The sequence below is a fragment of the Dermacentor andersoni genome, chromosome 10, assembly GCF_023375885.2.
Source record: "Dermacentor andersoni chromosome 10, qqDerAnde1_hic_scaffold, whole genome shotgun sequence".
NCBI classification, from domain to species: Eukaryota; Metazoa; Arthropoda; class Arachnida; order Ixodida; family Ixodidae; genus Dermacentor; species Dermacentor andersoni.
The window spans coordinates 99,969,090-99,993,915 of NC_092823.1; the positions used below are offsets into that span (position 1 = coordinate 99,969,090).

The 24,826-nt window shown below is 46.6% G+C and overlaps 1 protein-coding gene across 3 annotated transcripts in view; it reads left to right on the plus strand.

Annotated features, from left to right (window-relative positions):
• The window catches only part of LOC129387915 (uncharacterized), a 40,007-nt gene extending 15,914 nt beyond the window's left edge, over positions 1-24,093 (plus strand). Inside the window, exons 4-6 of one of the 3 annotated variants that reach the window (XM_055077678.1) lie at positions 4,685-4,814; positions 21,546-22,206; positions 23,533-24,093. In XM_055077678.1, coding sequence (XP_054933653.1) covers positions 4,685-4,814; positions 21,546-21,657 — 242 coding nt within the window. In that variant the 3' untranslated portion in view covers positions 21,658-22,206; positions 23,533-24,093. Of the gene's footprint in view, positions 1-4,684; positions 4,815-12,107; positions 12,483-21,545; positions 22,207-23,532 lie in introns of those variants that run through there. The other 2 variants (XM_055077680.1, XM_055077677.1) reach the window with 2 other exon arrangements.
• Positions 24,094-24,826: the final 733 nt, after the last annotated feature.

A 24,826-nucleotide genomic window follows, 5' to 3' on the forward strand; every position in this document is an offset into this window, starting at 1 on the left:
TGCTGGCAGGAGTATTTAACTAACGACTTAGTGTTTAGCCACCGCGGTTATTTATTCCTCATGGCGTTGGGCTGCTAAGCACGAGGTACCGGGTTCAGTTCTGAGCCGGGGTTGTTGTATTCCGATGACGGGAAAGTATAAAAACGCCGTGTACTTCTAATCAGGTGCACATTAAGAAAAGCGGTGGCTGTGGAAACTATTCCATTGACCCCTCATACGACATGTTTGTCTGCGCAAAAAACGACACATGTAGGCACCCAACACATGCAGTTTAAGTAGTTCAAGTAAAAAAAAAAACAAAATTAGCATAGCGAGTCAGAAAGGAAGATACAGTTTTGACTGTCAGCGTCTTAAAAAGCACGGGCTGATTTTTGATTTTATTTCTGCGCAGAAATTCAAGATTTTTTAAATTCAAAAGTGCAAATGAAGGTGTGCTGGCACAGCGGCCTTGTGATTTCTTCTTCTTGTGCAATTTTGCATCTGGTTCTTTTCGGGTTTTTACTAACGATCGTATCTTTTTACGGTGTAACACGCAGCCGTAGTAGCTGCAGTAAAACGCTACGTGCCTTGAAACAGCGCGCGCTACGTTTGAACAATTATTTCTCATCCTTTGTCTGATGCGACGGTCGGTTTATCCTACGAAAGTTTTTCACCGGATAGCGGAATCGAATGAGTTACATTTCCACAGAAGATGACAGGTATCTAACAGAGTTCATCTTTGCAAGCTCGTGTTATATGAGCAAGGATCACCTAAGCTTATGAGTAGTTGCCGGGATAAAAACCACCCGCGAAATTTTAGCAGGCCAAAAATTTAGACTATAATACGCTTGTTAGCACGCGTGCACTTGCTCTTTTGGAATGAAGACTCGGATTACTTCGAAGTTTGAAATAAGCCCCGACGGCGTCCTTTAATGAAAGATGCGGGTGTCGAAGTGTCACATCTTGCTTTGTGAATTGTGACGCATGCGTTTTCCTTCCAGGCACCACGTGCTCGCATTCGCTACCTATATATGTCGGTTTCGCCAGACATTCCAAAGAAGTTCATCGTTCGTGGCGGGTAGTGTTTGGTTTATTAATTCCTTGTCGCTGTTGTGTTCCTGCCTGGATCACGTCTCAAACTCCGCGTATTCCTTGTCATTGGCGTAGCGCGCGGGGCCGTGCTGCAATCGTGGAATATGTTGCATCGCGTATGAGCGGGCCGTTAAAGGACCGCTCCGCGAAGAGAAAGCAGACGGCACATGTCGCGCGAGATGACGTCAGCCATCATGCGGTAGCAGCAGCCCGCAAATATTGTAATCTACGGTTTCGTCTCTTCCCCGTGTACTCGTGAATCCCGGTGACAATGTTATGAGTGACTATTTTTCTGCTTTCGCCAATTTGCTTCCGGCACCACCTGTGACGCCGCTCCGGTGACGTCAGCAGGGGTACTCGCCTTTCTCGTGTACTGCGCACCGGCTGCCATAGTTACATTTTTGTTCGCTTGCTCGCGCCCCGATCGCGTGCTCGCGTAGCACGGTGACGCTGCAGTTATAAGCTGCGTTGTTTTTTCTAGCGTGAGCTTTGATAATTCCAGCGCTTGCAGGAAAGGAAACCTTGTGCATTCAACGTATCTCTCGTAGAAGCACCAGACCTCGTGACCCGATATATCTATGGCTTTCTGCCGGCGAGTTCGAAGTCGCTGGCCGCTGGAACTCATGGGGTCCTAAATGCAATAAACAATAACAAAAAAAAGAACGTTCGTTCACTTTCGTGCATGCTAAAGAGCCCCCCAGTGGTCACAACAATACGTGGGACTGCCAGTAAGGCGCGCTCATAGTTATATTGTGGTTTCAGTAAGTAAATCCCCAGAATTTAGGCATTTATAACTAATATAACCACGGCGGTCGCAGTTATACACGCGATCTCGTGTTTCAGCCATAGGAATAAAGACTTAGCGAGCGAACGACAGACTACGTAGCTTTGGAAACAAAGCACGATCGCAGGGCTGAATCACAAATCCGAATCGACTAGGTGGAATTGTAAGTGAATGCAAATTTAGCATTACCTTTTAATTCTAATTTCTGTGACAAACGGTTTATCCCGAACATTGGCCCCACAATGCTCCATCACGTTTCGCAATCGTGGATTTTGCTTTGCACTACATTTCTTTTTCCAACTAAATCTCTATCACTTTCCAATGCGCACACATTGTATATTCAGGTTAGCGCGCGACTACAGTTGTTCAATGCGCTTTAAGAATGGCGAGAGCCACTGGGGAAACATCCATTTATTAGCTCTATAATAAAAACATAGTTGTAGAAAATGCAGGAAGACATGTCAACAATATATGCCACCTTTGTATGTCCCCCCCCGCCCCACCCCAATTTTTTTATTGCATGCTTAGCACTCTAGCTACTTACATTCGGTCAAGTTCCAGCGCATTGAAACTTCACAATTCCCATGTCTTAGGTTGAAATGCGTATGACGCACATACTGAACCAAAGATATAGAAAATGGTGATAAGCAATGTTTCTTGCCTGTATTTGATATACGGTGGAAATCATTCTCATCGATGTACGAACTGAGCACGTGCTGGTGGGCGAGTTGGTTATGCATCATTACAATGAAGGCGCCAAATCGGGGACAAATGTGATGCAGATCTTTAGATTTGTGGATGATTTTTTAGTGTTCTTAGATTGTGATGGTCCACAATTGGAGACCCAGTCTTCATTAGTATTGTCAGAGTTTCAAACAGCCTTGCACCCTCTAACCCTGACTCACGAACTTCCGGCCGATAACTGTTTAAGATATTTAGATTTGGAAATTACTTTCTCATCGTGTCTTGCGTGCTGGCAGTTCAAGCCAAAGGCTAGCAAACCCATGCTCTCCTACCATTCAGCTCACTCAAAAGTAATAAAAAGAGGCATGATTCAATCATGCCTTAACGCTCTTAACAAGTCATGTGTGCATCGGCTGCGAAGCAGTTTAAATTGTCAGGTCAGACGCCTCAAAACGGCAAGTTATCCTCACCATGTGATCACATCCGTTGCAGAAAAAAATGGTCAGGCAGCTCAAGGAACCTAACGTTGTGAAGCAGGGTCGAGCAGGCCCTTCTGAAACCAGGTGCGCTATCAGTCCATATGTTCACGGCATATCTCACAATCTGAAAAAAGTAGGCAAACGAGCTGGTGTTCGGGTTTTATTTTCCGCTCGGAAACGTCTTGGTTTGATGTGTGCCAAGCTGAACGCCGGACATCTGGAAAATAAACAGGTGTGCGCAAGAAAACATGGACAGAAGCATGTTGGATGTGTAAAGAAAGCAGTTTATTCAGTTCCCTTGTCGTCTGGTTCATCATATGTGGGCCAAACGGGCAGATGTCTGAATGATAGATTGCATGAGCATCAATATAAGATGGAAAACCAGCTCTCCAGTCACATAAGTGCGCATTGTAAGGCTCACAAGTGCATTCCAGATTTTGATAGAACCTGTGTTTTGAACAGAGCTGATGATCAACTGACAAGGGAGATATTGGAAGCGCTTGAGATCAAAAAGCGTGGTGATGATTGCATCACTGAAGCCTTAGTTTCCCTATCGACAAAGGAACTGGCGTATCTTGGGAGCGGCACTTAGAATTTGTCCTGTATTGTGGTTTCCTTGTGCGATGCAGATGACAGCCCTGTTTCTTCTTGTTGTTTTGATCCTTGACAGCAAGTATTTGTTCCTTTGTCAAGAAATAAAACGCTCAGTTGTTAGTGCGCCTACGTGGTTGTCTCGTGTCTCATTCCTACGTCCGTTGATTTATTTGGTGCCTTCGTTGTAATGACGCTGTACGAACCTCCCGCGCGAATTTAGCCCACTACCTTGGCAGAAAACGGGAAAGGCTGATCAGACTGACGTGCAAAGGCCGAGATTAGCGATGGTGCAAATAATCAGGCTTAACTATCTTGCGAATTTGAGCAAAGCAGCATCTACCAACTCTGTTTCTATATTTCTGCCAGAGGTTCCAGGAATCTCGAAACCACCGCGAACCTGTGCATGTGCATTCCGCGGTACACATGGAAATGCAGACGGCAGCGCTTCGGTACAGGTTTGGTGCACTTTCTGGTATTGGAGCTAACCCTCTAAGTTCAATGAATTCATAACATACACTCCGCTCGCGTCGCTTCCTAAAGCGAAGCTTCCTTCGTGAACCCCCGTGGCCTAGGTCATTGACCACTGGTGGAGAGGGCGAGGCGCCCGCGACGGGAGAGAGGGCACCAGATGAAACGGGAGAGAGGGCACCAGAGGAGATGGCTTATCTGATGTTCAGCGTGCTTTGCGCCGCCTAGCAACTGCCAGGACGGTCGCATCTGAGCCTCCAAGGGGAGGTCGGGCGCCACAAATGGCGCAGAAAGCCTGTTTCCTTGCCTATTTCAGCCCCTATACCGCTGGTTGCGTTTGCGCAGTTCGCCGTCCTGTCAGTCCTGTCCCGCTTTCTGTCTTTTGCTAAGATGTCCATGCTCAAAGCTTGAAATATCCCAAATTTTGAAGCCCCTACAGGACAAGCGTTATACCTTAGGCACAAAAGAGACATGACTCATGCTGCGTACTCTGAATGTTTTTCTAAGAGTACTGTGCTTTCAAACACTTCGTATACTGTCATTCTTGTTCAACCATATGCAATCAAACCCCATGTTTTGTTTTTATTTCTTGCTATATTGGCAGTATATGAAGATATCACTTCCGACTATTCGTCCTCGCCATCATCGGTGACATCACGTCCCAGCACACCCAAGCAAGAAGACCTCCGCGTATACCAGGGCAAAAGCAAGCAGCAACTCCAAGTGACCACCAGGTAACAGCATCTGTCCTCTACTGCAACTACAGAGTGGAATACACTCTATATCTTTCTAAAGTTACAAATGCAGCATACATTTCTGTTGTAGCTCTTTCACCGATGCGCGCTATGGCGGCGGGGATCGCAAATTCGTGATTTATGGATTCTGGGGCATATGCTGTAAATTATTGAGGAGCTGGATACCATTGCTATAAGTCACGTCATCTAGTTCGTTGAAACCTAGCAATTTTCATGTGTCACAGAAGACTTTCGGCCCTTTACTTTCATTCCGTACGAAAACGCCTCTCCGCATAATTGCGATCACGGTGAAGCTTCGGAAGCCAGATCGCGACCGCTAGATACATCTGGGGTGACATTTGATCTGGGTATCGGGCAGCAAAGATAGATTTTATCACATTGCACATTGTATTTTTGGGCGTAACTCAGGTGGCCGTAAGCGGAACGTGAAGCAACTCAGAGGAAGAAGGGCATGATTGTATCACAAAATCACTTGGTTATCACGCTCGCAGTATTAAATGATCTATTATATATATTTGTACATACACTTATATCATAAGAAGCCAACAAACAAATACGAACACCAAGGATATCACAGGGGACATTACTTGCACTGGCTAAATGAATGAAAGAAATGATAAAGTAATAGAATTGAAAGCGGATGAAAAAATAACTTGCCTCAGGTGGGGAACCATCCCACGTCTTCGCATTACGCGTGCGATGCTCTGCCAATTGAGCTACCGCGGCGCCGTTTTCCCATCCACTTTCTGGGGTATTTATGTGTTGCTACTAGAACTAACACTGGGATTGTTAGCCAGCGCCACCACTTACAAACCTTTGCGGAAGATATGGAACATCATTTCTGCCACAGGCGTCACGAGTGCGGGGTCTTTTTGGGTGAAGGCAACTGGTCAATAAACCCACACATGCTGCCTGAAGGCATCAGTGTTGCCGGATTTGAGACCCCTCGTTACGTAATGAACGGGAAGAAAGGGGGTTAACGGAGGGACCCGATTTTTATTAATCATATCATATGGATATGTATGTATGTCCGTGAAATAATATCAAGCTTAAGAAATTCTGAAGTTTTACGTGCAACACAATCTTATTGTGGGGCACGACGTAGAGGGCGAGTCTTCATTAATCTAAACCACCTCGGATGCTTTGACAAGTTCCTTCTTGGATGTACATTATTATGTCTGCATTTCGCCTTCATAAAGATGCGGCCACCTCTGGCAGGATGGAGTCTGTGACCTCGAACTCAGCTGCGCAAAGCCATAGCCACTGGGGCATCGTGCTGGGTTAGATAGGTATATAGATAGATAGACAGTAGAATATAGGTAAATGCATATAGATAGAAAGTGATATATTGAAAATGCTTCCTTACAGTTACCTAGAAAAATCACACTGCCAAATCAAAGGCTTGATGAACAGCTGAATTCTATAATGAGGAAACTTATGCCGAGCAAGATAAGTAAAACTCAATGCAGAACAAAACAGGCGATCATTGTCATTGGTTGTCGAAATTTCATTCTACGGGTCAAGTTCATCGGCTGTTTGTACATGAATCATTGTACACTCCACTGGAATTGCTGGTACACGCTTATGTTTCATAATGAACTGTCGTGATGAAAAGCACTGTTGCCTGCGAAGTGCGCGCCGAAGAGCATGTTATTGGCATATGGCGCCGCCGTGCTCAAGCTCTCGTGACGCCAGTTCTGGTGCCGTCCGTGCGTGAGTGCGTTCCTATTATAGTGAACTAGACTATACTATAGTGACACGACCGGAAGGGCGCGCCTGTCTTTCCGGCGTCCCGCTACGCTCTCGAAAGCCGCTAGAGGCGCTGCCGCCCTCTTTCATGTTATCTGTGCACGAAAAACGTTGATTCACAGTAGAGGAAAAGAACTAGGAAGCTTACCAGCCAGCAAGCGGCCTGTAGGGTGGGCAACGCAGCAACAAAGGACGCCAAGCGGGAAGTCAGAGAGGCTGAAATAATATCATGGGTGGGGGCAATGAAAAAGAAACCTGCCATGAGTAACTATACTTAAGAGGAAAAAACGAAATCAGGAAAGAAACAATTTGTGAGAACTCAAAGGGAAGCTCATTACTTTTCGAAGCGAGATCGGTATGCCTCAGAATACGCACCTATAAAGCGAGATATGAGAAGGAAGAAGAAGCATGTGCTTGCTGCGGTAAAGCTGCGGAAACGATGGAGCATGATTCATTAGAATGTCAAGACATCCGCCCAGTGGTCGATTTAGGCACCACTGTCCTCCTTGAAGCCCTTGGCTTCAGCGAGAGCAGGGGAAACGTAAACATGTCCCTAATAGAGATTAGTAAGAGGCGATTGAAAGATTGGGGGAAGAAAAGTAGGGAAGCGACAAACAACGGAGGCGTACAAATGCAACGTTCACAATAGGGGGTCAGAAAATTCGGTTGTGAGAGTTCATCATGTCTTTTTTTTTCCTTTTTTTAATGTATGTCGTATATTCGGCAGTATAATAGCAACAGCTTGGTGGCGCAACCTACCGTCCCGTTCCAAATGGGATGCTCATAACATCCATCCATCCATCCATACTGCCGCTCGGATGGCTTGGCCTGTGTAGGCGCAAGTTTCGCAAAATCGGTCATTTTTTTGCCCGATTACGAGCAATCGCACGTGTAAGATGAGTGTGTTACGATATCAGCACCCATCATTTAGAAATCTGCAATGCGCAAAAGCCCCAGAATCCGTAGGCCGCCGCTTCATAGCAGTAGGAAAAGTTGCAGTGGCGCCATCTCGTGTCATCCACACGAAAACGGGCCGGCTGCGCGGAGCCGTTCACGCTACTAGAATGTATTCTAGTTTGCTACAGTTCCTATATTTTTGTGTCGTGGCCACGCTGTCGCTTCGCGAATGCTATCGTGAGCTGCTTGCTGCTGCAGTGGGCTCCCGCTCAGCTACACTTGGCAGGCCGTCGCGGATTGAGTATAAATTGCGCAGTGATATCACGCATGTGTCGGAAAGAGCGATCGGTCATGTCAACAAACAATACATGAAGGCACGTATACAATATTCTGGAAATGACGTCACTTGAGCTTCGGCAGTGCGGAGTCATGCTGTGCTGGCATACTTCACGGCACGCACTCGCAAGGGTCCCTTACTTTTGCCCACGGCTCTCAATACGCCACTGTTGGCGTCGCACGCGCAACTCGATCAAATAGGATTTGTTCGATGAATATTAATTGACAATATTGAACAGCGTTTCCATGCATGAAGGTGTGCCTTGCGCCTATCGATAACTTTGTAAAAGTTGCCAGCCCGGGAAAGACGATCACCGAAAAGCAACAAGGTGTGCGTGCCTATATGATAGCCTGTAGTAAAAGCCAGCAACCTAGAGGGTACAAAAGTGTCCGGCTCTCAATATGTGGAGATAATAGGAATAAGGCTTTCTTGGTTAACAGAAGAAGAAATCTTTCGAACGTTTTAAGTATGAAATGCTTTTAGCTCCCGTTGTCAGCGACGTTCAAGATAACTTGAGCCAAAATCTTGTGGCGAGAACATCCGGGCATCGTTGCGAGAACAAAACAAGACTATTCGGGCAATCACTCAAAACTTCAGAAAGTGCGGTCTCTGGCCCCAACTCCTTGTACAGGACCGCATTACATACGCCACTTACTGCACAAACATTCTACAAAAAAAATATTGCTTCCAAGCTCTTCCTAATATTTGTCCAGAATATTGCTCATGCTCTATCTTCTAGTACGTTGAATTTTAATTTGTCATTGCCAATAGCGATGTTCAAAAGGCATATACAGTGCATCATACACTTCATTGTCATCTTTTGGCGCTCAGACAGGGTTGCCTATGCTCTTTTGAACGTCAGCGGTCCGTGAGTTCCGCGGCACAGGTTTTTACACCGCCTCCTTCGATAGATGGCGCCACGCTGCATGACCAGGTCGGCGGCGTCCGGCACGCCACGGATAGCTGTTTGGCCGAGACGAAACATGCAATGAGGTTTTCTCTGTGACAGGAAACGTCCATTGCGTTTGGAATTGCGTCCATATGGACCAGTGCAAAGTATGGCGTGGTGCGGTGTGATGGGGTGGAGTGTGCCGTTGCGAACATGCATTACACCCATTTTAAGATTGTGGCTAGTATCATCTCCAACCAATCTGCTTTGGCGGCAGCCATTTCATGCTTACATCTACTTGGGATTACGGGAGACCCAGCGATCTTTTTTCCACTCCTCCAACTCACGCCTTCAATTTACCGCAGGCTTTCGAGTTCAACAACTGCTCTTGCTTGGACCCGATTTCGCTTAGTTATGTCTTTTTGAACAACGTACTGTTTCTTAAACAAGCAAAATGAGCTCACTATTTCATGTGCAGCATACATTGCGAAATTTATCCTACAGCCCGCTAAGAGCAATTTGTGGGCATCTTCATGGCAAATTTTGCATAGTGTTTCATATACTGTGATGCGCAATTGATATAATTAACATCGGATAAAACACTCAGGTGACTTTCGTCGCATACTGCGTCGACGTGGTGCCCCCCCCCACCGCCGCCCCCTCAAAATAGTAAGGAACAGGGTATTTTCAACACAGAAATCTTCTTTGCCATCTCACACTCGCGAGTTGGTTTCGTCCGATGAGAACGGAGTAGTGGTGTACGAATAGTGATCGTTAAGAACGAATTGAATGCGAGTAAAAAAAAAACAAAGGGTGCCAGAGGCGAACTGAATTGAACATCCTTCCGATACCTCAATACAGTTTTGGGACATAATCGCTTTTCAAACTAGTTTTTATTGTCTACTGGTACGCACCGAATGTGAGAAGAGTTTGTTTATTTGAATACCTCGGCTAGAAGCCAAAAGCCATACCTCAATGTACGTAGAAGTAGCTATCTCCTCATGTTTGCTGTGGTAAAAAACGCCATTTCATTCTCTAAACGAACAGATGAAAATACAACTACGTGTTGTACATGGTCATGTTTCTGGTGTATCCTGGATTTTTCACGCAATATTGAGGAACTCAGAACAGACTTCGACGTTGCATTTCGCGGCCTGTGACAACACGGAAATCTAGATCAACTTAGTGTCACATTTCCAGAAAGCGAATGAAAAGAAAATTGGTGAACAACTTCGGTATAGTTCAACATTTAGCATGACGTCATATATTGGATGAATATTTTCTGTAATCGTTTCCAACAAAATTTAAAAAAAAAGATTGAAGGCAATGTGTAATACGATGAGTAAGGGGCCTCACGAAGATATAGAACGTTTTTTGATTAGGAAGCCACGGTTGTAGATAATTATGCACTCTCATATATATAACAAGCATTAAGACAGTTTGACTAAAACATGTCGGTTCATGTTGTGTTAGCGGACACCTAATTAAAGCGTTGAAATCACTTTTCAACGTTTCTACTGTGTTACAAGAATCCTGACTTGCTTTACGCAATTGAACGCTGCTCACAACCACCCATTTTTTTGTTTCCTTATTTGTTCAGGTTTTACAAGTGTCTTTCAAGTAAAAACTATAAATGCCAAATACCGAGAATTGGCATAATTGCTTTCGTATTTGGCTGGACTTATAGTACTTTAGTGAATGCCGATCAAATAAAAGTACATTGCTGTAAAACAGCAGAAGGAAGCATTCTCAGCGAAAACACGCTTAATGTGGGAATGTCGACATGCACCTTGTTGGCGCAGCACCTTAGATGCAATTTCGTTTCTTTTGTTTTAATAGCGAGGCGGTTTAACGAGTTGAAATGCATAGGATGAAAACACAGTGAGGGTGATTCGTGTGTTAGTGCAGCAATTTCACGAGTGAAGCGTGGCCAATCGCTGAGGCAGCGATACCGCGTTAACAATAGACGAAAAGTCCGCACTGAACTTTCCGCAATAAAAATGTTATTTATAGTAAGCCTTCGCGCAAGCACTCGACACAAGGAGACAAGACCTGTGTCTCGTCCCGCCTTCAACTTGTGCAGTCCAGTTTACGCTGACGTTCATTAAGAATAAGCTCGAACGAGCAGATCAGTGCAGCCTACTGCGAAAAGTTATGCTCACTGTATTACAATATGAAAAATCTTCTAATTTTCGAGCGTTACATCGCATGATGAGCCAACTTGACCCGTACGTCTTATGCAGATCTTCAAAAAATAACTTTCACACAGCAATGATGATTTAGCGGTGAGGTCTTCTGAGTTCAGTTGACTTCTGACGTACTGCATAGCAACAACAGACTTCATACTGCTCCTTCAATGGTTGCGAAAATCTAGGATACAAAATTCGAGTCTCACAGATTCGCTTTTTTCATTTGCCTTCGCCACCTAGTTATTTCCACGTGTTTTTGCTTCTTAACAAAAAACCTATGGGGAGGGGGAGGGCACTTGCAAAGCGTTCAAGAGGTGTTGCGCGCGGTTCACGTGCGACTAGTGCGACAACCAAATGTTGCGTGTCGAGGGCAATACGCCAAAAAAGTACCTGTATATTGTATTTTTGATTGGAATCGTTCATTGAATAATGAGGGCTTATAGTTTGAATCAACCCGGTGTATAAATAGAAACTCAACAATACTGAGGAAGAGCCGCAGGAGGAGGAAAGAAAGAAAGAGGGCCTGAATGTTAATCAGAAATGCGCCCGATGAGGCGGCAACTACCAGTACAGGGGCTAGTTGCGAAATTACCACTCCGCAAGAATTGCACAAATTGACAACGCTGAAACAAAGCACCGTCGTTGCATGCGTTCGCGTACCGATGTCGCATTTTTGATGACTGTTTGAAGTTTAGTCGTTTTCACACGCGGTAGTAGGTCAGCGGCTATGCCACGGTGGCAACCAATGCGACTTAGTGCGTCAGAATCCTGGTTGCAGTGTACGCATCCGTATGGGCTTGGGCTGCCAAAGCGCCTAGGCTTTTGGGCTTTGGTTGCGCGATACTGAACCACGGATTCATTGCCAACTACATATCGAAGGTGCACAAAGAAGCCTCACAAATGCTTGCACTAACAACGTTATATTTTATTCCGAAGATGCCCGTGCTGGTGTACACAAACCTGTGCTCTACCCAGCCTCTGTGCTACCTAGCTGCACCTCTTCAAGTGCGCCTTCGGACCACCCACGTTCGAAGAGCGCCATTTTGCCATCTAACATTCTTGCAGGAGCTTGAGTTTCGTGTGCCTTCTGTGTGTTTGTTCCTGATTCGCGCTGTTATCGAGAATGTAGATGCAAAACGGTGATGCCTATGATTCCGAAGTTATTCATCAGCTGTGTGTGTGTGTTTTTTTTGTGCGTGTTCTACCTCCAGCCGCAGGGGCGACCAAGGTGCAGATGAAGGGCAAGCAAAAACGTTTTTGCGTTGCAGGGATTGCAACACATGCGATATCGATTGCTCAAGCCGTGCCCTCCAGCTAAATACTGACGCTTTGAACACGTGGTATGTGTGCCCCGACTGCGTGAAGATTGACACCTGGAGCGCCACCTCATAAATCTGGGCCCAAACAATAGTCTGCATCATTAATCAAAAGACTAGCGCAAATAACAGGGACACAGACAGAGAAGACGACAGGACGAGCGCTAGACATCAACTGAGGTTTTACTGCGAGAGAAGGTACATATATACATTACGGTGGTGCGTGCGCACACAGGGTTAAAACAGTACAAGCACAATTTAATCAAAATGCGGCAAACTATTCTGTAAGTAGATTTTTTTTCTTTTTTGAACAAGGCAAGTGATGTCGTGCTGACACAGTCATCACCTTCCCTGTCAATGTGACATGCCTCACAAATCTCGCGCCCCCACCTTGTGCCTCCCCTACCAAGCACACACGTGGAATCAAACGCAGGCACGCACCCGCACCGCTTACAATGCTTGACCAAATGGCCGCCCCCCCCGCTAATGAATCTACCAGCGTTCGGTGCTCTCGTAGCCGTTCATTTAGGCAGCGGCCACGTGTGTGCTTGGTAGGGGAGGCGCAAGGTGGGGGTGCGAGATTTGTGAGGCATATCACGTTGACAGGGAAGGTGATAACTGTGTCCAAAAAAGAAAAAAAAATTCTCTTACAGAATAGTTCGCCGCATTTTGATTAGATTGTGCTTGTACTGTTTTAACCCTGTGTGCGCACGCACCACCGTAATGTATATATGTACCTTCTCTCGCAGTAAAACCTCAGTTGATGTTTTGCGCTCGTCCTGTCGTCTTCTGTCTGTGTCCCTGTTATTTGCGCTAGTCTTATGATTAATGATGACGCACCAACTAGCCCAGCTTTCTGCCTTGAATACTCTGCATTCCCCACGAATGAGGGAATTTTCACAAAGCTATCAACAAGGACTGCGCACGACATTGCAACAGACATTTGACTGTATTTCCATGCATATAGACGAGACATGCACGACGTGGCCGCTAAAATATGACTAAAATACGTTTTAATTTTCATATTTTAGATGTGCAAGATTTCACCTAGAGCAGCACGAAAATACGGCTGAAATATATTTTAATTTTCATATTTTAAATATGCAAGACTTCACTTGGACCAACACAGGGACCTTCACGTGATGTGCAATTTTAAAGCGGTAACTTACTTTTATTAAGTGGCTTGCTGTCACACTTTTAAGTGATCGGAATACAAATTTCATGCCTAAATCACTTAACTGCGCTCTTTATCTTGGTCATTTTATAGGCGAATGTGTTAAATTTAGTCGTATACGTATCTTAAAGCGATATAGTAATGGACAAAGATAACATCCAGTGTATTCGGGTCATAGAAAATATAGGCTACCACACCTTGTAAAAGATTCATTTGCTAACGTCAATTTCGGTGCACGAAGATACATCATTCGTCCTTTCCTACAATAATTCTTTAAGATGCCTTCAATGTTTTCCTGCTGCTTGTGTTACCATCGCGGACGCCATATTTTATTTGAATGTACTTTTGATTCTGTGCATTTATTCTAATAAAGCGCTGTGAAACGCATCGAACCTGACAAGTTACTTCTACTAATACAATGACGCAAAGCGCTTACTCACCGTTGTAGCTAAGGGGCTGTTGCGTAGGGCTGCGGAACAAGGCGTCGAGGGTTCGATTTCGACCGTGGTGGCCACACTCCAGTTGGGATTGGATGCGAAAACGCTCGTGTACCGTTCTTTCGGTGTACGTTAAAGAAACTCACGAGGTCCGCCGGCGGCCCCACTGCGGTGTGCATTGATCATCCTTGCTTTCGGCAAAAACACGCCCAGCCCCCTCCCCCATTTGTGATGCGAACATGTCTTTTAGTCTCCTGCAGCGAGTGAATCATTTGAAAACTCTTCTATGAAGATGACTAGTGGTCTGAGAAAACTGACGAATATTGCTGGGCCGTCAAAGTAGTGCCTTCAAAAGTACTGTACAAAATTAAGCTTTTCCGTTTCAATGTAATCAAGATCAATAAATTCTTCTACATGTTTCTGTTGCTAGTCGCGGTAACAGTATAAAATTCCATTCTTTTCCAATTTCCGCATGTTCAGCGCTTGACAGGAACAGCGTTTTCTGTCTTCTAGACTCGGTTTTTGACAACCATAACAACCTACTGTCGGCACTAGACTCTTCAGCAGAAATTGTTAGGGGAAGTTTGCATTTATATCATGTGGCCTCTTAAAGGGTGTCTCTCCAAAGCCCCAGGGTAAAGTTTGGTGATACACTGGAACTTGTAAGCGAAGACCCTCTAATGCGCGCTCCCGAAAATAAGGCTCCTATGGAGCCACTCCTCCAGCTTACGCTGTCGCTGTGCTCCGTGTGCCTCGCAGGCTCGGGACTTTCGTTTTATTCTGATAGCAATTATATGGGCACTGCAATTGCAGTTTTGCCGTCGCAGTCGCCGTGATGTTCTGTCACGGTCGCCGTATGTCGTGCGCTGTATGTGCGAGTGAAGGCGCGCGAGCGGAGCCGGCAATCGCGGCTCAACCTGGCGCGCGCGAACGAAGAAAGCGGGGAGCAAACGCACCGTCTTCGTCCCCTGCACGGTCCCGCGAAAGGCCGTGGAGGGACATGAGGGAGGGAGGGGGAGGCAGCGTTGTGCTCCGACGGCAAGTGCGCGTTGCGCGACCGGGCGCTATGGGAACTGACGATCGCGGCTCATCTCGCGCGCAGTATATGGAGGAAAGCGGGTAGGCAGCGCGGGAGGGGGTGGGTAAGGAGGCTTCGACAGGCCCCGCACACTCTCAAGTTCAAAAAATGGCCACAGAGGGCGAAAAATCAATCGAGGCGCGTTTCAGCGTAAGCGCGTAAGTGAAGCTACTGTAATTTGGTCGACTACATTAATTTGTGCTTTCTCTGCTAGGGGCGCTGAACATGCTGAATTTTTTAATTTACACAAACCATTGACATGAACAATCGAGGTGTCTAAGGATGCTTTTTTACCTCAGGCAAATAGGCAGTTGATTTTTTAAATATTTGATTGTTGAAGCTGCTTTTTAGTCATAGCGTCAAGGTTTTTGTGCTCGATTAACCACCGACAGCCGACAGCCTATTGGTATCGATGTGTTTCCTGGCCGTTGGCGTTCGAATACTACGGCGGTAAAACATTTTCGAAAGCATGCTGGTTTCGTCTGCGAGTCATTACATAGACTTGCTGTAAAAAGGTCTACTCTTGCCAAAGAATAGTGCCTCATTTTGTTTAGGCGTTGATTATCATAATGAATGCGGCAGAGGTTGAGGGAGTACGCTTGAAGGTACGTTTTTATGCCGTTGATCTCCATAACACCGCAAGTACGCAAACCGATGTCACAGAACACCCGATGCATCATTGTGTGTTCTCCGTCATCGCCTGTTTGCTGTATGCCTACTAATTCTTCATTTCTCCAAGTGTTGTATCCTCCTTTTGTCCTTGCTCTCTTGTGCTTCACTTACAGTATGTCGTTCCGTCAGCTGTAATGCGCATTTGTAAAACCAATACGTTTGATAAGACGCAGTGGTTATCATAATTTCACTGCACGTGTATTAAGCTGGCACATATGGTTCAGATACAGATACCTGTATGCGAACTTGCACGACGTTGATGCGGAGATTAGGATAATTATGACACCCGTAAGGAAGAGGCAGCTGACGGCCGTATAAGCGGTTGCGTTCTTTCCGCCAAACTACCCGGCCTGGTAGTGCTGTAAAGATGCTGTATAAAAGTGACACGCGGTGACAGGGAAATTATTATACTTAGCAGCCGACCGTACGTTTTGTAGCTTAGGTCTTCTTTCTTGTGCGTTTGTGCTACTCTTATTAATGAGCCATTTCTTGAACCGCGTTTGTGTGGATGCGTAGACGTGTGCTTTTTGTTGTACTTGTAAAATGCAAATAAAATATTTTCAGGCTTACTCAATCTTTGGTGTCGTGTGCGTTTATTCCAGTCGAGGCCATCGTGCCACCTGGAAACCGCACTCTGTCAGTAGCCCTACACGAAATGCAACAGCTGGAGCGCGGCGGCACAATTTAACTCAGGGTAACGGCGGCGTAATAAACGAAAAACCGCTCGGGATGCCCTTAAAAGTCAGTTTAGAGTGTGCCTTAACTCGATATGACTCAGCGCTACATGTATTCTGCTGCGCCTCGATCGTGCTCCCGCCAGTTTGGTTGCTGTGTGGCAAACGTAGCGCCTACATTAATATGTAGGCGCTACGTTTGCTACACAGCAACTAAACTGGCGGGAGCACGAACGAGGCGCAGCAGCCAGAAACCCAGTAAAGCCACAGAACACCTGGTGAAGCGTGTGCAAAACCCCGTTTCTGTTTCCTGTTGTACAGCGCCACCTGTGGTCGCATACTTTAGTTCACGACGCCACCGCTATGCTTATTTCCGTAGCACTGTGGAAGGTACAGTTTCCCTTCTCTAAGTTTGTATAGGTGTTCTGTGGCTTCGACTCCGGCAAGTGCTTCCTTGCACGGCTGCGCGCGCCGTATCTGGAAAGGAATTCGCACACGGCTCATACCTTTGTGCGCGCTGTGTTCTCGCCGCTCTTGCGTTGGAGATCAAACGCACGAGCGTCACTTCGCTCGCCGCAGCTGCCGAGCTTGCTCACACCACCGTTTTAACAGTGATTGTCCGCACTCATCGAGTGTGATGTGTTCGTGTTCGCTTGAGCGCGCTGACACCATGCTTGTTAATTCAGTTAGCATGCGAATCTTTCCAAGATTATAGGGACGATAATACTAATACCCTTAATTCATATAGTTGTTTACTAATTTGCTATCGCAATCGATGATTCGACTGTCAGGCGAAACTGCGACTTTCTTTTTTTTTTGTAGGTTTAGTGGATAAACTCGCTGATCCCGCTGGCACGTTGTCATGCTTAGAGCGGGCAGACGCAGCTTGAATCAATGCGCATGCGCACGAGATTACATGGTAAATCAGTTACTGACGCTGTGAGGCAGTGATGATTGTACACAACGCGCGATCTCGATTAGAGTAAGTGTACGCTGAACTTAAACGAGCGTGAGTGGCGTTTCAGAAAATATACCGCTGCGTAACATGCATAAGTGTTTAAAAGCGAAAGAAAATCACCGCCCAAGCACTCCGTACAGGTGGTTAACCAACGAAGCTGAAACAGGCGGCCCCGGTGTTTGTTATTGGCTTTATCCCGACAGTTCATTAAGTGACGGCTTGGTAGGATGCCGGATCATCGATACGCAGTTGCTGCTAGCACTCGGCCTGTTCTTGTGCACGGGCTACAGCCTCGGCACGGCGTAGATCAACTCGCTCTAGGTTCGGCTCGTGGAGTTGGTGGTCGAAAGCTGCCTGCTCCTAAGGAGTATGTATGATGCGTGGCCTACCACTTTGGAGCCAGAGAGAAACTGCTGCGCGCGCACTGCGCTGCGACGAAGAGCAACGATGTCGCTGCTGGCGCAGCTAATCCAACACCACCTACATAACACAAGGTCTCTTCAATCCGATGCATGATGTCATGTTACCTGGCCCAACTGCCATAGATTCTAATGGGGATGCTCCCGACTACGCAACATGGATTTTGACGTCACCGTTTCCATCACACTCGCCTTGTGAATGGAAATTTCGGGATAGGTAGCCTGATGTTATGAATCGGTGTAAACAGGCTTTTTGGTATGTAGGTAGTGTTGGCTGATCGCGCACCTCCCTTTCTTCCTCTTTCTTTTAGCGCATTCGCGTGGGGTTCTGCCGGGGCGTTTTCAGTGTAGAGGCGTCCGACAGACGGACGGACGAATCGGCTAGCCATATACAGAGCTTCGCTGTAAAATTGCGAGCGTGCGGCAGCCGCTCACCCGTGTACTTTGCCTGCGTCGAGTGGCACGGGTTCCCGTGTTCACAACCACAAAGCTTGTGACTGTGCATTCAAATCCGACGCGGCCAAAGGCATGACGGTATTTATTTAGATTCATTGATGCCATTTGCTCTCCGCACTGACGTTCCAGGTGAGCCCTTCTTGTGGATACGCCGGAAATCAGAGCAGTGACTTCGTGCCTAGCGCAATGCAAAAGCCACAAAACAACCACGGGAGGTGCTCTGGCAAGCTGTTCTTTTCTGCCATCATTAAAATATTGTTTCTTATGCAAAAGTGTTTTATTTCAAAATCAACGCGCTACTTGTCATGTCTACCGCAGCTGGGTCGACTCTTCTTGCACCCGAAGCTTTGCTCAAGTGGCACAAAATGTTTATCGACAAGCCAGGGTACTCACCTCTGTTTTCCCAACCCAAACAACAAAGTGCGACATAAAATCTTTTCCAAGAATGTCGGATAATAGACAGCCACAGAAGACGTACCTTATAAATGAATATTATCGCATAATATTTCAACCAGATTTTGCCCCTAAGTTTCTTATAACTTTGTTTCCCATTTGGGGGGAATCGGTCGTGTCGTCTCCACCTTCCAGTTTTGGAGACAACCAGATTGCAGCGGTTCTTTTATCGATCGCTGAATCTCAATTAAAGTAAGAAGACATTAATAGCATGGGCCCACTGCCCATACCAAGATGACATGTGTATACTTCATAGGCGTATTAGCGAATTGGGCGTGGTGGAATGCCGCAGGGTCAGGTGCCCCTCCCCTGTCAATGTTGGAAGAGTGGGAAAGTAAGCCATGTGCGTTTCCGCTTTTGAAAACAGGTGCTATCGGCTGCACACTAGCAAAAGCAACAAAACTGAACAAGATTTCTTTTAAAATAGGGGCCTCGCTAGTAATGCTTTTTTTTTGTTACCTATCTCCTGCTAGGGTAACGAGGATTGTCATTCGTGTCTCGCAGTGACGCGCTGTAGCAGGCAAATTGCGGCTCGTGCACTGCATGCCTGCATTACGAAGTACCTTGGCGCTGAGCAGTGCTCGCCAAAAAGATGTGACTGCAGTTGAACGTGGCTTGTACATAGTTATATGAGCGAAAGGTCTACGAAGCATAGCACATGAAGCACATAGCACACGAAGTACACGACTCGTCAGTGCATCCTCGCGTCAAGCTAAATATCGGCATGGTGCTCAGACTCATCCTGGCGCCTGCGGCGGAGAGTCGACGCGCTAGCACCGGCGCGTGCTTCTTCCGTGGCGAGAATGAGCGACCATGCGCCGGCGAAGCAGCTGTTAAACCCTCGCCTAGTCACGTGGTACACAGGCTCGAGCGAGAGCAGCATCGACACGTCTCCGCAGCGGATCACGTGACGTGACGTCACACCTTCCCACTTGCGTGCCGCCGGCTGATATCCGTTAAAAACAGAAGTGACGTAATTTTGTTCTCGAAGGCGCGAACTTTGTTTGGGCGGCCTGCCCTTATAGAGCTATGTATTCGAATGCCCAGCTATTCTACATGACGGGCGTGTCAAGCTTTCAGCGCGGAATGCGATGCAGGAAAAGTTCAGCCGCACGGGTGTCGAAATCGCGCCCTTGCACAGAACATACTCTCTTTGGAGGCCCATGAAAGCTTTAGGTGTAGAGTGCTGGTCCTATCCTCGGACGCCAAGCTCGTCGGCAAGCGCTGTGCCACGAAAAGAACTAAAGTAAACAATTATCTGGCGGTCGTCACTCACTACTTTTGACTGAACAGGTTAAGAAACGACGAAGCTACCTCCGTCAGTGAATTCAGACTAACGTTCACAAGCGAGGAAGCACAACGTGGCAGGTGAGCGTATTGTAACAGGTGAACTCTACGAGCACGCATTTCCGCATTCTTCAAGAGCCGCATTGCATTACACATGACAGTGGCCTAGCTGCGCCCCCTCTTACAGTGGGAGCTGAAAAAAAGGTATTTATTGATTATAACATTAAAATATAATACAGTTGTCTTTTATTTGCTAATCACGCTTAAGTAAAATCTATAGGCGTTTTATTTTCAAACAACTAATCTAGCTGTGTCTCGCTTTTATTAAAAACAGCTTTTTTTTCTTTTCCAATGTTGCCTCCAAACATAGTCGCGCTTCAATCGCTGCTCTCGTAATCACCCATGTTGATGTCGGTGACAATTGGTTCTGAACCGCTTTTTGCACGAAGCTGCGCGACCTATTTGGATCGACCTTGGACAAACCACGGATTCCGAAGTGTCTATGCACTGACAATTAGGTGTCCAGAAGGGCAAAAAAGAATATAATTAAATAATGCGGTTTTACGTGCCAAAACCACTTTCTCATTATGAGGCACGCCGTAGTGGATAACTCCGGAAATTTCGACCGCCTGGGGTTCTTTAACGTGCACCTAGCACCAACACCTAGTACACGGGTGTTGTCGCATTTCGCCCCACCGAAATCCGGCCGCCGTGGCCGGGGTTCGATCCCGCGACCTCGTGCTCAGCAGCCTAACACCATAGGCACTGAGCATCCACGGCGGGTCCCATAAATGCATATCAGGGGGTATCAGCTGTGAGCGGCGCCCGTCTTGTCGTTTCTGTTCTTCCTAAGTCCTGGTCTTCTGCGCCTTGCCTTTACCTACTTCAGCTAATTCTAGCCAGAGTTTAAAATTATGCGAACTTCACATAGCTGGACAGTACCAGGGTAATGTTGTTTGCCGTCGCTTGGAGATACTCAAATTACCTTTTAAAATTCCCCCTAAGTAGATAATTATTCTCAATTATTACTCAACTGAAGCATTATAGCTGGATTAAAAGTGTGAATGAGAAAATTGCAGACGACATGAAAAACTCCCTATACAGCTTTCTGTTGCTCAATGCGTGCTAAATGAAAGTGTTTTTCCGAGCGTGAAAGAAGCCTGCGAATACACGCAAAGTGCTCTCGAGCGACCAGTCGCGCGGTCGTTCTGATATTTAGGTGCACGTTAAAGAACCCCAGGTCCTCAATATTACTGCCAAGTCATTCAGTTCGGCGTGCCTCTTAATCGCATCGTGTTACAGAACGCTGTACCCCGGAATATTTTCATGTTCAATCTTTGGCCGTGCCAGAGAAGGACAAAATGCGCAAGCGCAATCTCGGAAAATTCGAGCGCGCGTGATTTCAGACCATGTCACAACTTTTTTTTCTGGACGAATAGGCACTTTAATGCGTCACTTGCCGCAATATAAAAGTACCCGCAAAAGTCAGCGTCCGTCATAATCGCTCAGTGTGTCCATTCGTAAGGTCGCGATAGATCGTTGACGCCATCTGCTGCTGTAACGATCGCGCTTCTTTCCATTAGGTCGACTTGGCTGAGAGTTGACGCTTAGCGACTGCCGGAACTACCCGTTGACTGATCACCATATTTGTTCTAGTCCACCGAGCCGTTCGCAATTCCGATCATGACAGACAAAGACTTGGAGAAACTGTGCCATTGCTTGCAGCGGGCGCCGCAAGAGGAACTGGAAATGCTGGACTTCGCCGGTGTACTTCCTGGTGTGCGGATCACGGGCCTTCCCCAGCACTGTGCCATCGACACGATCCACGGCTTCTTGAAACGCATCAGCTCATTGGACGAACGGCTTAAACTGGTCGCCTGGCTCTACTGCTGGCTTATACCGCATGACAGACTACACGGGTGGCTGCTGTATCGGTTACACCCCGGATTCGAATCCATGGTCTACACTTTCGAACTACACACCAGGATAGCGGAAGCGTTCTACTGGTCCGGTATGACGAGCGCCTTCGTGCCCCTGGCATGCTCGCATGGCCGCTACGCCTGCGCCGTGACCAGCGACCGGGAGCACGGTCCCGAAGAGCACACTGTTACATGCATGAGTGCTTGGTTGGACTTTCCCTACCTTGCCGTTCGTTCAGGTGGTGTGATTAATGAGGCAAAGTTCATGCGCACTCTAAATAACGTGGTAGAAGGTAGCCTCGATGGGCTTCTGCTTGGCACCTACGAGGAGTTGAGCAGTGGCATCGCCGCCGCTCTGCATGACTTCACCGCGCGTTGTGGAAGCAGCCAGGTGCCGCTGGTGAGGTTTCCAGAAACGTTTGGGCGGGACATCTAGGCGAACGTTGACGGCCTCGGAATTCATTCTGGTAAGACTTTCATTCATCTGAGAAAACGCGTGCGTCTAACCATGCCACAAAATGAGCGTGGGCTTCAAGGAACATTTTTTTTTAATGTGTTGGTCCTTTTAGGCAGTGGAAAGAGTCGCTGGTTGAACAATTTGCTAAAGCTAACTGATCGTATGTTAGCTTATTGAGGTAAAAGGAAAAGTGTCGAAGCATTCAGAGCTATATGTCTACCCGTCTGTTAATCAACGCCTTTTTTCATATACAAGGAGACCACACGCGATACAATGGTGGACTGCTACAGCTATCTTCCGGCGAAAATTGTTCTTGTAATGGGCATGGAGTGCACTTTATCAGAGCGATATGCTGGCATCAATTTACATTTCACTTTGTGAGCTATTCACAACGATCTTTCAATTTGCTTAGCAGGCAAATGCAAATACGTGACTTCCATATAAATCGTTTTTGATTTCGTGACGCCTGACACAAACACCACTATGCGAGAGCTTGCATTCACATTGGCAGTACAAATTGAAGAGGCCAGCGTGCGTTCAATATATTTTCTTTCTGTTGTTTTTATGAGTGCGGCCGTTCAATTTAGTGCGTCGAACGTCAGGAGAAGCTCCAGTACCAACTATCACGTAGTACCGCCGTGCCAATCTCAGATTGGTATGATACACTTTCACCAATGTCGTGGGCCCGATGATTACGAAAGGAATCAGCCAAAGTACACAGGGAACACGCATTATCACGTCCCCGCTCACCTCGTGCGCCCAGGAGAGGTTTCACATGGCGTAAAATGAGCACTTAATTATCGCGTTTCATTATATGATCCTACATCAAGACTCCGGTGAAGCGCAGGTTCTACCCGTAGAAAAAGGCTTGTAAAATGGTTTATTTGAACGACTATTTTCTAAAATGAGAGCGTAAGTCGCTGCTTGAAAGCATTAAAGAAATAAACAATGTCAGTATTTTCTTGAATTCAAACTGCGCAGTTGCAATACGCTGCACGTTTCGTCTTGAGGATGGATGAGTGCTCGTTATGCTGGTGTTAAGTCTTGGCCGATCGCCGATAGGAGACATGGGCCAAAGCCAAAACAACAGATCAAAGAAGTTACAAGTGTTCCTGGGCTACGTGCCTAAGGTGACGGGTCCGTTGACCCATCTTGCCTCAGAGAGACTTTCACATAGGTTTAGCCATGCTGATGCCCTCCACCCTAACATCACTACATGAAAAATAACCTCGGACTCCCGATGTGCTGTTATCTCAGAACATATACTGTACTATGTTTTTACGCCGTTATTGGCACAATACTGAGTCCTAATAATCCATGTTTTTTTTCCTTTCAGGTAAAATCAAACCCAAGTAAAATTGGCATGGAAGAGTGAAAGTGCATCTATCGCTCTAATTAGAAGGGACAAGAAAAGAAAGAACAAGAACTGGTGCTATCTCATGTGCACGAACAATGACCAATCCGTCGACAAGACGTGTCAAACTACGCCATCTCTTCCCGAGTGACATATAGAGGCCTCGCGCGTGCAAGTACATTTCAAGCTTCTTCCAGAAAATTTACGAAGCGGAGTGCTCGAGAGAACACACACTCGTTATACTGATGTGCAGTGCCCATATTTTAAAGCCTAATGCGCTTCCGACGTTATCTTGGTTGTGAATACTTTGCTGAAATATTGCATTCGCTACACCAAATACTTGTCGTTGATATGTGCCGCTCTGTCTACAAGGAATTCCGATGCCATTCGTCTTATGTGATTGTCCTGTTGCTGTAGTGGCTTCAGGGCTGTGGTCTCTGTCCAACACCGTCATCTGACATGCCGCACTTTTTTGGTCATTTGCTGCTTTGGGGTTCACATATTGGAATGCGTAAATAAAGCGCAACTTTTAGCCATACGGAAGCAACGCTTGTCAATTTCCACTTGGCCGAAGTGTTTCCTAGGCTGACGCCCTACGACTTGCATTCACACCGTCTTTGAAAGCGAGGACTGAAGACCAAAACCAACACGACTTGACTGAGACTATAAAGCTCTCAACGCATTTACACTTTACGAAGGACGTGATGCAGAGTTTTTGCCATCAATGTTCAGTAACAAATTTACTCATCCGCTCGACTGGGCACACGCCTTTCGTGCAGTGATTGCCAATAGAGCACTGTAGCAAATTGTATTCAATAACAATGGGAAACGCTACCGTTGTGCTTCCTCTGTGGTTTCTTCATACGTTGTTTACCGGATTTTTTATTCACTATCCTTAACTAGGGGGTACATTACCCGGCCTGGTAGGTCAGGGGCCATGAAGATGAGCCGCTGAGAACTAGGACGTTCCTGTACTCGCAGCCTAGCGAGCCGCAATTAAGTTTGGGGTGGAATGCGGAAATCGTCGTGTACCGGTGCTTCGGGTGCAGATTAAACATGTCAACTGGTGAAATTTGTTTTGCGGTCAGATTAAAAAGTATCGCCACTTGAGATGATGGCGTGCCTCATCATCAGTAAATGGCATTGGTACCTTAAATGTTCGGATGCAGAAAACAAAGCTTTCTTTGCCAGCACTCCCAACGTTCCAGTTCGCATCTGCTCCGTGCTCCTGCTATCGTGCCGAATAGTTTACTCCTGAAAACATAAATTGCCTCGG